General features: G+C 65.5%; 1 protein-coding gene across 1 annotated transcript in view; it reads right to left on the reverse strand.

The window, feature by feature from the left end:
• LOC311190856 (dedicator of cytokinesis protein 2-like) overlaps positions 1-10,631 on the reverse strand; it is a gene marked incomplete at its 5' end in the record, with an annotated part of 59,146 nt that extends 48,515 nt beyond the window's left edge. Inside the window, 17 exons of the mRNA XM_084262900.1 lie at positions 1,036-1,139; positions 1,901-1,973; positions 2,498-2,596; positions 2,932-3,046; positions 3,172-3,307; positions 3,857-3,936; positions 4,365-4,440; positions 5,264-5,399; positions 6,422-6,503; positions 7,109-7,263; positions 7,398-7,533; positions 7,954-8,102; positions 8,278-8,374; positions 8,480-8,535; positions 8,735-8,775; positions 8,940-9,023; positions 10,589-10,631. Of these exons, the coding sequence (XP_084119026.1) occupies positions 1,036-1,139; positions 1,901-1,973; positions 2,498-2,596; positions 2,932-3,046; positions 3,172-3,307; positions 3,857-3,936; positions 4,365-4,440; positions 5,264-5,399; positions 6,422-6,503; positions 7,109-7,263; positions 7,398-7,533; positions 7,954-8,102; positions 8,278-8,374; positions 8,480-8,535; positions 8,735-8,775; positions 8,940-9,023; positions 10,589-10,631 (1,662 nt within the window). The remainder of the gene's footprint in view (positions 1-1,035; positions 1,140-1,900; positions 1,974-2,497; positions 2,597-2,931; positions 3,047-3,171; positions 3,308-3,856; positions 3,937-4,364; positions 4,441-5,263; positions 5,400-6,421; positions 6,504-7,108; positions 7,264-7,397; positions 7,534-7,953; positions 8,103-8,277; positions 8,375-8,479; positions 8,536-8,734; positions 8,776-8,939; positions 9,024-10,588) is intronic.
• Positions 10,632-12,673: the final 2,042 nt, after the last annotated feature.

Genomic DNA, 12,673 nt, shown 5'->3' on the forward strand with positions numbered 1-12,673 from the left:
CTGCAAAGCAGCACACAGCTCATACCCAGAGCCTCATGGGATAGGGTGGCCCCATGGGCTCAGCTCCGACCCCACATCAGGTCCCTGGCACAGGTGACTTTGCTCTGCACATGGCAGCAGGGCAGGGAGGCCAGCAGAGCCACGCAGGGGTAGGGAACAGCGGCTCCCACCCAACTGCATCGCTACGGCTCCACATCCTCTGGCTTGCAGAGCCGCTGGGATGGAGGAGCTGGCCCAGGGGAGTCACTGCCTGCGCCAGGGAGCCCAGTGCCAGCAGCACTGCTCATCCCACAGCGATGCAGGACTTGGGAAGGGCGATGGATGGGTCTGCCTCGAGTAACCATGGTCACACAGCACAGGGAAGGATGGGGGAAACACCAGTGAAACACCAGAGCAGCTGAGGGGCTGGTGGGAAGGTCACCTCCTGGGGAGGCTGGAGCCACTCCTCAGCAAGGAACCTTGAAGGCCTGCCAGGCACAGAGGAATGGTCCTGAGCTCACTCTGGCAGTGAGGACTGACCTGTGCCCTTCCTGCACCCCTAGCCACAGCAGCCACAGCCCAGGAGAAGGGGACCATGGCAAAGAGTGGGGGGGGCAGCACGTTCACAGAGTCTTTCCCAGTCCAGCATCAGGGCTGGCTGCACTTCCTCAAAACAAAGAGTGAATTTACCCTCTCCCTGCTCTCTCAGAAGGGAGCAGTTTTAGGCAGAAAATCGCTGGTGAAATCAGGCAAGCGCAGGGAACATCTTCCTGGGGACGTTCCCTTCCAAGTCAGATACATTTAAGTTACCTTTTCCTAAACAGAACTTGTCACTCCCGAGGGAGCGGCAGAGACCGGAGATGCCACGTGCAGGGAGCCCCACCACCAAGGACAGAAAGGATGGGACTGGAACCCCCAGGGGATTTGGGTACATGCTACCAGTGCAGCAGCTCCAAGCAGCGCCGGGGACCCCAGCCCCATGCACCAGGAGAGCTGCCATCCTGCAGCCCCCGCCGTGTCAAAGGTGGGGTGTCCCTGCCTGGCCCCCTCCTGTACCTTGTACAGAACCAGGTCGTGCTCCCCATCACGCAGCGTGGTGCCGTCCGGTCGCATCAGCTTCACGAAGGCCATGGAGAAAATCCGCTCGCTTTTGTCTTTGGCTGGGAGAGACAAACACAGGGCGAGGTGAGGCCAGCTCAGGAGGAGACCCACGTGGGCATGGACAGGGCTCCCACTCTCCCAGCAGCTGGAGCAGGCCAAGGAAATCATGGTTCTTTTCCTGGAGCTGCAGGACATGCCCACAGGCAATAAGACCCCCGCCCCAGCCCCTCCCTGGCACCTGGGAGAAGCAGCTGCTGCAGCCATGTAGGAACTTCAGCAATGGTGAGGGTGAGAGAGGGTGACGGGCAGCCAGCAGAGCCACTGGCTGCCCACATGTGCCACCAGGACAAGTGCCCATCTCCATGGGACAAGAGGGGCTCGGGGCAGGCAGGGTATGGGACAGGATCAGATGGGCAGGCAGCAGCTTCAGGTGCAGGTCTGCACAGCAGCCCCGGGGAAGATCCCCTCAGTGGTGGGACGAGCCGCACCATCACATCCCATCTCATGTGGGTTTTGGCTCCTCTGCACCAGGAGCAGCCCATCACCCTAGCCACAGGCCTCAGCACATAGCCAGAGGCAGTCACTCCTCAGAGACCTACTGCCACCACAGGCAGTGGTGAGAGAGCCCAGCCAGGAGAGAGCTTCCTCCCTCACATGTGCGAATCCCAGTTCCACAGCAGCCGGGATGTATCCTGCATGCAGTGAGACGAGGGCAGCTCACAGGGCCCTGCTGCTCCTGCAGCCCCGGCGCTGCAGGCAGCCCCCCTCTGCTGCAGCCCAGCTGGGAATGACAGCAGGGGAAGAGCCCAAGGACACTCACAGTCGCTGGAGGAGCGGTGCCGGAAGGTGAACCTCAGGTGGGTCTTGTGGACATCCTCGATGGGAACAGCGATCTGAAGGGGAATGTGTGCCCGTGTGAGGGCAGGAGGATGCGGGCTGAGCAACCTGACCAGCCCAGCGCCCCTGTGCTCAGGCAGTGGCTGCACCAAACCATCAGCTCCTCAAACCCAAACCCACGTGCTTCCCTTTCAAATAACAGGGCTGAGCTGGAGGCACAGAGGTCTGTGTGGGGCCGGCAGCACATATCCATGAGCCCATAGAGAGAGCAAGAGCGGTGCAGGAGGACCACTGGCACACCCAGAGCCCCCACCCCAGCACCGCTCACCAGCAGACATCACCTCCCTGCTGTGAGACCTGCTGCCAGTCACACCAGGTCTCCATCCATGGACTGAGCTGTGACACTGGCAGCATCTCCCATCCTCCCCAGTGGGGACTTTGCCCCCAGAAAAGCTGACCCTGGCCAGAGGTCCCCATCCAGCAGCTCCGTCCTGCTGTGGGGGAGGAGTGAGGGATGCAGCCTTAGGGGGACACAGCCCCAGTCTCACCCCAGTCCCCACACCCCAGGGCTCACACAGACCTTCACCGTCTCCATCCACCGCTGGTGCCGCTGCTGGTAGTAGACCACAGAGCGGTACTCGCTCGCCGGCTTGTCCCCTGCGCCGTGGTAAATCACGTTCTGCAGAAGAGGTGGTGTGTAGCCAGCTCCTGACTTCACTTCTTACAGACCAAATAAACTCCAAGGGCCAAAAAATTCTGCATCCCCTGCTACCCCAGCCCAGCACCCCTGGCCCCTGAGCCCCTCTTCCCCACCTGCCCTGCAGCAGCCCCCATCTCTCTCTCTCCCTTCCCACCCCTTTTCCAAACCTTTATTCTAAAAGGCAGCTCCAGGGCCCTGAACAGAGGCTCTTCTGGCTGGTGCACGCCAGCAGTGACACCAGCATGCTGTGGAGCTGCCTGGGATGGGGTGATGTGGGGGACAGTCCCTCACCCTCAGCTGATCCAGTGCCGTACCTGCACCACGCTGCCCGACTCGTCGCAGACACACACCGTCACCTCCACGTTCTTCTGTGTCTTCTTGTTCCCCTTGTCAAACTCGCCCTGCACCAGTGTCAGGTAGATGTCGTTCCTGACGTCTCCTGGGGGAACAGCCCCGTCAGTGAGGCTGGGGTCCCTTCTGCAGCACTGTGCCCTATAACCCCACACTGGGACCCCCACAGACCATCCAGGGGTGGTCCAACCTCCCCCACACACACACACTTGCCTGGCATGATGACTTCAGGGTAGCCCAGCTTGCGTGCCACCACCGTGCTGCGGTCCACAAGGTGGGGATGGTCCTTCCGCACTTGGCTTAAGTCTCCCCACAGCATCTTCAGGGACACCCAGAACCCTGCCAGGAGGGAGCACAGGACGTCACCCCACAGCTCACATCAGCTCAGGCTGGGTCGTGGTGGGCAAAGGCTGCCAGTCACACCACGCTCCCCCTGCAGAAGAGGCTGCCCCTCCATGGGCTCAGCCCCCAATGCCTTTGAGTGGGTGGTTGCTCCTCGTCACCCAGCATGGCTCCGATCCCAGCTGCCAAGACAATTCACACAGCAAGCCCTGGCTGTACCCAGGATCAAATCCACACCCCCTTGGACAGCCACTGCAGTTTGTCAGCAGGTGACAGCATGCAGGGCCTGGGGGGAGGGCAGCAGGAGGGTTCCAGGGCCAGCCAGGGGCCAGTGCAACCCCCAGACCCTGCAAGGAGCGGCATGGAGGGTGCCCAAGCACAGGGACGGGGGTAGCCCAAGTCCCCATGCACAAGAAGCAGAGTCAGGGAAACACAGATGGGCCAGGGAGGGGTCTCACCTCACCCCTCACCAGGCACCGCAGTGCAGAGTGGACACACAGGGCAGGGGGGGATGTGGGGGGAGGTGGGGGGGCGTGGAGTGTCTACCTTGCCCCTTGTGATTGATGTCCTTCCCCTCCACTGCTTTCCTGATCATGTTGTGGAGAAAATCGTTGTCAGCAGCTGCCCTGCAGACAGCAGAGCAGGGAGATTCAGAGGAGCTCCCCACACACAGAGCACTCCAAACGGCTGCTCCCCAAGGCCAGGAACCCAGCACCCCCAAACCCATCAGCAGCCCGGATTCGCCGTGGCTGCACACCCTCCTCATGCAGGATGGCACCTGCAGCTGAGTGGGGACCCTGAGCAGGTGGGTGCCCCACAGGGTCGTGGGGCAGAGCTCTGGCAGGGCCTCAGGATCTCCATGGGTCACTGCCCTTCTCTAACCTCACCAAGGTTCCAGCCACACCACATCCCAGGGAGCCATGGCCCCTTTGCAAAGCCACACCATGGAAAAATTTGATCCTGGCACCTCTTGCCCCCTCGCAGCTGCCATCCTCGTGCCAGCCAGGCCCACTGAGAGCTGTCCCCCCACCCGCTGCCCCCACCCCAGGCTCACAAGTGCACGGGGATGAAGTACTGCTTGTCCTCGTCGCTCTCGCACTTCCCCTTGGTGATGTCTGTGATGTCCATCACTGCGACAGCAGAGAGGTGGCAGCGTGGGGAGGCTGCACAGGCACTGGGACTCCAGCACAAGGACCCCTGTGCCAAATCTTCCTGGGACCAGCACCCAGGGCTGGTTTTGTCCCATCCTGCAGCCACCACTTCTCCTGTGCCCCCAGCGCTGACCCTGTTGTGCCGCGGCTGGTGCTTCACAGGGAGGTCATCACACCCCACCAAGAGCCCTCAGCCACCCCACACCAGGTGGCACTGAGCTCGTGGCAGGGAGAAACCCCACACCCACATTGCTCCACGGACGTGCTGCAAGCACAGGCTTGGACCTGGTATCCCAGCTCAGCTCTCCCACAGGAAACGCTCCCAGTGGGGTCTGCAGCAGCCCCAGCCCCCCAGGGAAAGGCCCACGAGCAGCCTCAGAGCTTTAGGGCACATTCTGGCCAAAGTTAAGCCATATCCAGAAGCTCTGCATTGCCCACAGATGGTGGTTGCAGGCAGCCACAGCTTTCCTGGCTGCTGGAGCAGCTGTGCCAGATCCTTCCCCACACCCTAGCACCAGGTGAACATGGGGAGGGAGGGCCCTGCACCACCGTAGGGGTTGTGGGTCAGGCTGGGGATGGGAAGACTGGGCAGCGAGCTTGGGGGGATGGCAAGCAAGAGTTGGGGTCGGGGGTCGGGGGGCTGCTGGGCTAAGGCAGGAGCAGCCCTAAGGCATTGCTGCCCCAAATCACTGCACCCCACAGCCAGCGAGCCCCATGGTTGCAGTGGCCAGGAGGTGGGTGGCAGGATGGACAGTGGGGGAGGGGGTCTCCTCCTGGCACCCCCAGTACACCCTGTGCTCACCTGAGATGCCAAAGGGCCGCCGGAGGCCCGTGCTGAGCTTGCGGCTGTAGGTCTCCCGCAGGTCCATGCGTCCCACCCGGATGATCTGGCACACCAGGAAAAGCCTCTCCCGCTTCAGGTCTTTGCTGCCCAGGTCCTGGGGGGGAGGGTGGGGGGACAGGGCTGCACGTGAGCCAGGTGCCTGCAGCACCATGCAGGAAAGTGTCTCTACCAGCGCTGGGTGACCACGGTGTACCCTGAGCTCTGCAGGAGCTACTGCGGCTCCCTGCTCCTGGCACCCTGGCTCTGCCTTCCAGGGAGTCCTCCTGCTGCTGTGCCCCACAGTGGGGCTCAGCTGGAGGCACACAACCCCTTGCTCCAGGAAGCCTGGGGTTCCTGTGCACTCCAGGCAGCCCCAAGCTCGAGGGATGGGGACAATGCTGGGGCTGGCAGAGATGGTGGCACCGTGGGGCACCCGCAGGCCAGGCAGCACAACCAAGGGGGAACACGCTGCCCTGGGATGGGGGAGGTCTGATGTGGTGTAGTGCTTGATGGGGTGGCCAGGCAGCCCAGCTCCAGGCACCCAGGAGGATGAGGTCCCAAGGGTGCCACCCCTGTGCAAGAACATTCCTGCAAGGCTGGGGCACAGCGCAGAGTCACGACCTGGCACACAGGGACGTGGGGCCGATGCCAGCAGCAGGCAGGGGTCAGAGGTGGGCGAGAGCTGGGGGACTTGGACGTGCTGATGCTGCTCATTAGCATTGATTTTCCCAGCTCATCTGCATATCGATGATGGCTGGGGCCGTCCTAAGGGTCAGCTCAGCTCTGCTGGTGCAGCGGGAAAATCGCTGGGTCAGCAGGCACTTCCCGTGCCTTCTCCTGGCTGCGGGAGAGGGATGGAGCAGGGATACAGGGGTGCGGGCACCCCAACAGCCCCAGCAGCCCTGGCCCTGTGGGGGGGGTGGGGCCGAGGTGCAGCCCCACAGCAGGTGCCAGGACTGGGGTCTGCACAGGGGACATGGGGCTGGGCAGCCAGGAGAGCGCAGTGGGGTGGAGCAGGGGGCTGGAAGGGGGTGCAGGCATCTGAAATGCTGCAGGGGGGGGAGCATGGCTGCAGGCAGCTCTGCAGGAGGGAGAGGAGGGCAGCAGCAGTGCTGCTCCCAAGGGCTCAGCACTCACCGTGAAGATGGCCTTGAGGTTGTTGAGCAGCTCAATATCTTGGGGGACACCAGTGCTGGCCCAGCGGATCACGTAGTTCTCACTGTGAGGGGAAGGCGGGAGGGGTGAGCAGCCCACAGCAGGACACTGCTCAGCTCCCTGCCAGATCCCACCACACAGACCCCCTGCCCGACCCGCAGCCCCAGCCGCGTGCTCGGGGCAGCACACCAGCTCGCCGGTCCCTCGCAGGGGGCCACACTGCCCAGGGCCACACAGGGTCTGGCCCAGGCCCAGTCAGGATCTACCCACCACAGGCAGTTTGGCACGGTGCAGCACGCCACGGCACACCCGTGACAGGCTGTGGTGTCGGGGTCAGGCACACACCACCCTGGGCAGGACGAGCCACAGGCTGTCCCATGGGATGTGACTGTGCCCCTTGCATGCTGCCAAAAAACCATCCCACTCCAGAGGAGAAAGCCCCACAGGAAGGGACATGCCTCCTTCCCCCTCCCCGTGAGATGCGTTGGCTCCTGCTGAGCTTGCTGGCAGCCAGGATGGGCAGCCCGGGGGGGTGGACAGCATTTTTAAGGGCAGGGGGGCTTCCTTGTCCGGGGTGGACAAGACCAGAGGACACCGCAGGACAGGCACCCCGCTGAGCTGGTGGTGGGGGTCTGGCAGTGGGGCTGGTCCTGCAGCGCGGGGCCCCACCTGATCATGCGCTGCTCGCCGGGGTCGTACAGCGCCATGAAGAGCTGCGCCTCCTCGCCGATGTTGCAGACGAAGTTGCGCACGCAGAGGTAGAGGCTGTGGGAGGGCGAAGCTGCCAGGCGGGTGCTGCAGCCCGGCGGGCTCTGCTGCAGGCTCTGTGGGGCACAAGGCTGCTCAGCCCCACGGCTCAGCCCCACGACAAGGCCCCTGGCATGGCCACGGCCACGCGTGGGGCAGCAGGCTCTTGGCACTGCGGGGTCAGCGTGCCGGGGCTGGTGCTGGCTCTCACCATCTCCTCCTGGATGCGCTGCGTGACAGTCTGCGCTGCCTTCTTGTGTGCCTGGAAGAGGCTGATGACGCTGGTCCTGTCGGGGTCCAGGATGTTTTCATCCTCATCCCGCACCACCAGGTCCAGAGAAAGGATCCTGCGGAGCCCAGGATGGGGTGAGGTAGGACCCAGCGCTCAGCTGGGCCAGGGGGATGCAGGTCTGTCCATCCCACCAGGCACGGGGTCTGAGGGAACAGGCATGGCATGGGGGCAAGATGGATCCCAGTGGGTCCTGGCCATCAGCAGAGCTCTGGCAAGGGGACAAGCCAGGCAGCACCAGGGACACTCCACTGCCCCAGTTGGAACTTGTGACAGCCCATGGCATGGTGGCTCACACACCCACCACACAATCACAGTCCCCGACCACCATGGGACACACACCCAGGACAATGGGGACACAGGGACCGCCAGCCAGGCTGGTGGGGACACTGCAGCAGGGGGGCTGAGTGTCCCTCAGCACTGTGCCTGGGCCAGGAGAAGGTGCCCACCCCCCACCACGCTCCATCCCCACTCTCACTTGTTGCCATAGTCGATCTTGCCAGTCACCTCCTTCTTGAGCTGCAGGAGCTCGTCTTTGGGCAGCGTCCCCGAGAGCAGCTGAGAGCGTCGCTCCATCAGCTCGTACATCATTCGCTTCACCTGCTGGTACCTCTCCGTCTGCCCCGCCTGTGGGCAGCAGCACAGGGTCACCAGCACCCCCCCTGGTAACCACTCTGCCCACCCTGCCTGTGGGCAGCAGCACAGGGTCACCAGCACCCCCCCTGGTAACCACTCTGCCCACCCTGCCTGTGGGCAGCAGCACAGGGTCACCCCACACCCCAGCCAGCACCCCGGCCCTCACCACATAGAGCTGCTTCCAGATGGTGGCCCACTCCCGCACGGTGGTGGTGATCTCCTGCACCATGGGCATCTCGGCAGGCACCACGCTCTCCTCCACCCTGGGGAGAGGCACAGGGAGCCCTGGACCCCTTGGCACCGCATGGGCCCCCCCATGCTGGGCAGGCAGATGGGGCCCACTTCCCTGTGCCTGTACCGGTACCTACCCCCTGCGCTCCACCACGGCACCCTTCAGGTGGATGAGTGAGGCTGGGAAGATGCCCTGGGGGAGTCAAAGCCATCAGCACCCGCAGACAGAGCTGAGCAGGAGCCCAGCTCCTCCCCAGGGGCCCACTGAGGGTCCCACAGAAGGTGCCAGCCTGACCGTGCTTCAGGGCACAGAGCGCATCCCTGCAGCAGGGACAGGGCAAGCGCCCGGCTGTGCCCACACACACCCTGCACCCCCAGCACCCCTCACCTACCCGGGCAGCCCTGTTCCTGAGCGAGTACCCCCGGTACCAGCCTGCAAAGGGAGGGAAGGGGACACCATCAGCTGCGCTCAGGGACGCGGCCACCTGCTCAGGGCAGGGCTGGGCACCTGCTGGCAGCCCTGCTGAGACAGCAGGGGGACAGCCGCTCCCCAGAGGGGATGGCATGGGGCCTGATGGGGCCGCAGGACCCCCTTACCCTCGGAGGCTTGCAGGATGTGCACCGTCTCCCCGATCTGCAGCGGGAGGTGATGCTCGCTGGTGCTTGGGAAGTTCCACACGGCTGCAGGGAGTAGGGCTGTAAGCAGGGGTCTCTCACCTGGCTCCCTCCCTGCCAGCACAGCCCCCCTGCACGCCCCATGGCTAGCATCCCCATGGGAGGCAGAGCCACCTCAACAAGCACCACTCAGCCCTAAGACACGGTGCAGAACCCCAGCCCCACACAAATGGCACAAGACCCCCTGAGCGAGGCAGAGGAGCACTGGCTGCAGCAAAGCTGGGGCAGGGAGGGGATCCCCAGGTCAGGGTCAGGGCCAGGCAGGGCTGTCCCCGGGCGCAGTGGAAGCTGGTGGTGGGACAGCAGGAGCACAAGAGCTTGCTGGTGGCCAGATACTTCCTGCTGCGGTGCAGGCTTCAGCGGGCTGGGCTGCGGTTAGTCCTGCCGCTATTTCTGGCGCTGGGGACAGTGGCAGCTCTGTCCAGTGGACACAGCCCCTGTCTGTACCCCACGCCAAGGCACAGTCCCCTGTAGACAGGCCAGCACCAGTGGAGGCTGCGGGGACACTGACTGCACCCACCACCCAACCCAGCCAGGGCCAGTCCATCCCGCAATGCCCCAGACCCACACGGCTCGTCAGGACCCCTCGTGCTCACCCACAACACCCTACAGCACCAGGATCCCTAGGGCCCTTCAGGACCCCTCATGCCACCCTGCCCTCCCCACAAAGAGCCTGAGCCACCCTGGCCCAGCACCTGGCCCCAACCAAGGCTGGCTCCCTGCAGCCCCTTCCACCCCCAGACCCCAGCCCAGCAGGCTTCCAGGACTGATAACGCCCATCAGGCACAAGCAGGAACCGAAGGGAGACCCTGCTCCAGGGGCTGCCCAGGACCCCACAGGGCTCAGCCCGTGCTCAGGGGCTGCCAGCCGTGCAAGGAGAGGGTGTGGGAAATGGCCCCGGACAGAAAAGGGAAGAGGCACGGGGCTGCAAGGGCCACTGCAGAGCTGGGGACAGCACAGGGACCCTGAGCTGGGGGGGGTTTCCCAGGGCTCTGCCATCACCAGCACAAGGGGTGGAGATAAAGCCGAGGCCGGGACCTGGGGCACTTTACAGGGATGGCTCTGGGCCCCCAGGCACCTCCCTGCAAGCAGGTCCTACCCGTCCCAGCTGACCACTCACCACCCCTTGCTGTCTTCTTCCACAGCCAGACCCACAGCTCAGGGAGGGGGGCTGGATCCTGTGCCAAGCCCCTGCCCCAGTGCTCTACCCCCAGCCCCACAGGCACCAGCCATGCCCAGCTTCTGGGCATGTGGGTCCTGCTGACACCCACCCTGCTCAGCCCCCATCCCCTGGTCCAGCCATCACCTGTTCATTCCTGCACTCACCAGCCCACCCAGCACCAGCATCACAGGGATCCAGCCCCCACCTCACACCACCGACAGTGCCACCATCACGGTCACCCAGCCACCACCTCTACAGCCCATTGCCACAGTGCCACCGCAGATGGGGGGGGGTGCTGTCAGCATCACCGCAGCTGGCAGCCCCCTGTCCCACCAACCCCACACTCTTCCAACAAGCTGGGGGGCCCAGCAGAGCATGGCACCCGCTGGGGCCTGAAGCACACACTCACCCACGCCATACTTCTCCTCCTTGGTGGGCAGCCACGGGGCCATGGCCGGCGGTGCCACAGGGACAGCTGCTGGTTCCTCCTGCTACGCGCCCCGGGTCACGTGTATCTCACCGGCTTTTGCAAGCCTCCGCTTCCTCAACGCGCAACCAGGAGCTGCCGGGACCTACCAGACCGCCCCACACCCCCCACACGCCAGGGCAGGTGTGGCGGGGATGGAGCCCCCCTGGACCACATCACGCCACCCACCCAGGGGTCCAGGCTCAGGTGGGTCACCAGCCCTGCCCATGGGGCACGATGGGGCTGCTGGCCCGAGGTGATGCTGCAGCACTGTCAGCACCCTCTGCGCACTGCTGCAGAGCCCAGCAGACACGGGGAGCGCAGCTCCAGCCACGCCACGGCATAGGGAGCTGTAGGGAGCCACACACTTGGACCAGCCAAGGGGCTCCAGACCTGCAATGCTGGGATGATGTCTCTGCTACCCGAGCTGGGGCTGGCCCACACCCGTTCTGGGGGTGCAAGGGCTCAGCGGTGTGAACACCAGTGCAACGCACAGCCACACGCAGGGCTGTGCGGGTGTGAGGGTCCCTGCTCAGCCCCCAGCTCCCCGCAGCACAGGGACAGTGAGTGAAGCAACGGCATCATCAACCGCTTCCTTCCTCCCTCGCCTGCTGCAAAACCCAGAGCTGGCCCGTGCCCCAGGGGCCACGAGTTCCCTCTCCCCCTGCACGGCCATGCTGCTGAGACCCCCATGCCCCAAGACCTGCTGCTGGCCTGCACCAGGGGGCTGCAGCCATCGCAGCTCAAGGCGCTTGTCCATGGGCCCCTTCAAGGCAGCGTCAGGCTCCTTCCCTACCTGGGCCCCTTGCAGGTCCCTGCCCCCCACCTGGGGTCACCACCAGGTGCAGCTCCCCCATCCCACGGGCTGGACCCATTGCAGGCATTGCCTGTTCTAGGCAGCCCTCACAGACCCTTCTGGAGGGGTACAAGACACCCCCCACAGTGAGAGACGTCACACAGGTTTGGGTATGCAGAGCAGGGTGTCTGGGGGAACCCAGGAGCAAGGAGGTGGATGGGAAGGTTTGAGGATCTCCAAGCACGGAGGACCCAGGATCATCACCGCTCCCCCTTTCCCTGGGGGTCCAGGTGCCTGGCAGGGGTGGCAGCGCCTGCAGAGCACATCGGGCCAGCACCCGGGGGCTGCCGGGGGGCTCCGCAGGGACCGTTGATGCTGGAGAGCTGCCGTCCGGGGCCCAGGTGCAAGGCAAGGGCCGCAGCATCCGCCATCCCTCGGCCGCCCCGTCACGGCCCCCGAGCACGGACGCGCCCGGCCGGTCCCTCGGAGCTGCGGGGCAGAGCGCGGACCTCAGCCGGCCTCGGAGCTTCGCTTCCCGCCGGCAGCCGGGGCGCCCAGCTTCCGCTGCCGAAGTCCTGGGCCGAGCTGAGACGGGCACGGTCCCCACCCGCCTCTGCCCCGCTGCCCGGTGCCCGCGGCCCCGGCCGTGCCGGCAGCAGCTCCGTGCCAAGGCGCGCCAGGGACGCGCGGGCCGGGCCTCCCCCGGCTCGTCTGCCGGTCTGGGAGCTCCACCTGCCGGTCCCCGCCGGGAGCCGCGGGCTGAGGGCGACCCGCGTCGGGTGCGAGCTCCCGGGCACGGGACGCCCCGCGCTACCGGCGGGCGCGGGCTGCAGCCGCGGCCCAGCACAGAGCTCCGAGCCGGCGGCGGGCGAGGCCCGCGCTGCCGGGCACGGCGCCGCCCCGCACACCGAGCGCGGCCGGGGCCGGGAGCGCCGCCGGGACAGGCCGCCTCTTCCCGGGGCCGGGACCCGGGCTGCCGCTCCGCACGAACGCGCCGGCCCTACGGGGAAAGGCGAAGCGGGGAGGCCGGAGGCCTCGGAGCGGGCCCCGGAGCACCGGGCGCATCGCTCCCCGCCGGGGCAGCAGACCCCGGCCCGTCGCCACGCAGGCAGGGCCGCGCCTAGCAACAGGCCGCGCGCCGGCGAGCCAGGGCCGCCCCCGCGGCGCTGATTGGTGGCCGCGGGCAGGGCCACGTGACGGCGCCGCGGTCACCTGACGGTCTCCCGAGGGAG

The sequence above is a fragment of the Gallinula chloropus genome (genome assembly GCF_964237585.1).
Source record: "Gallinula chloropus genome assembly, chromosome: 4".
Lineage (NCBI taxonomy): Eukaryota > Metazoa > Chordata > Aves > Gruiformes > Rallidae > Gallinula > Gallinula chloropus.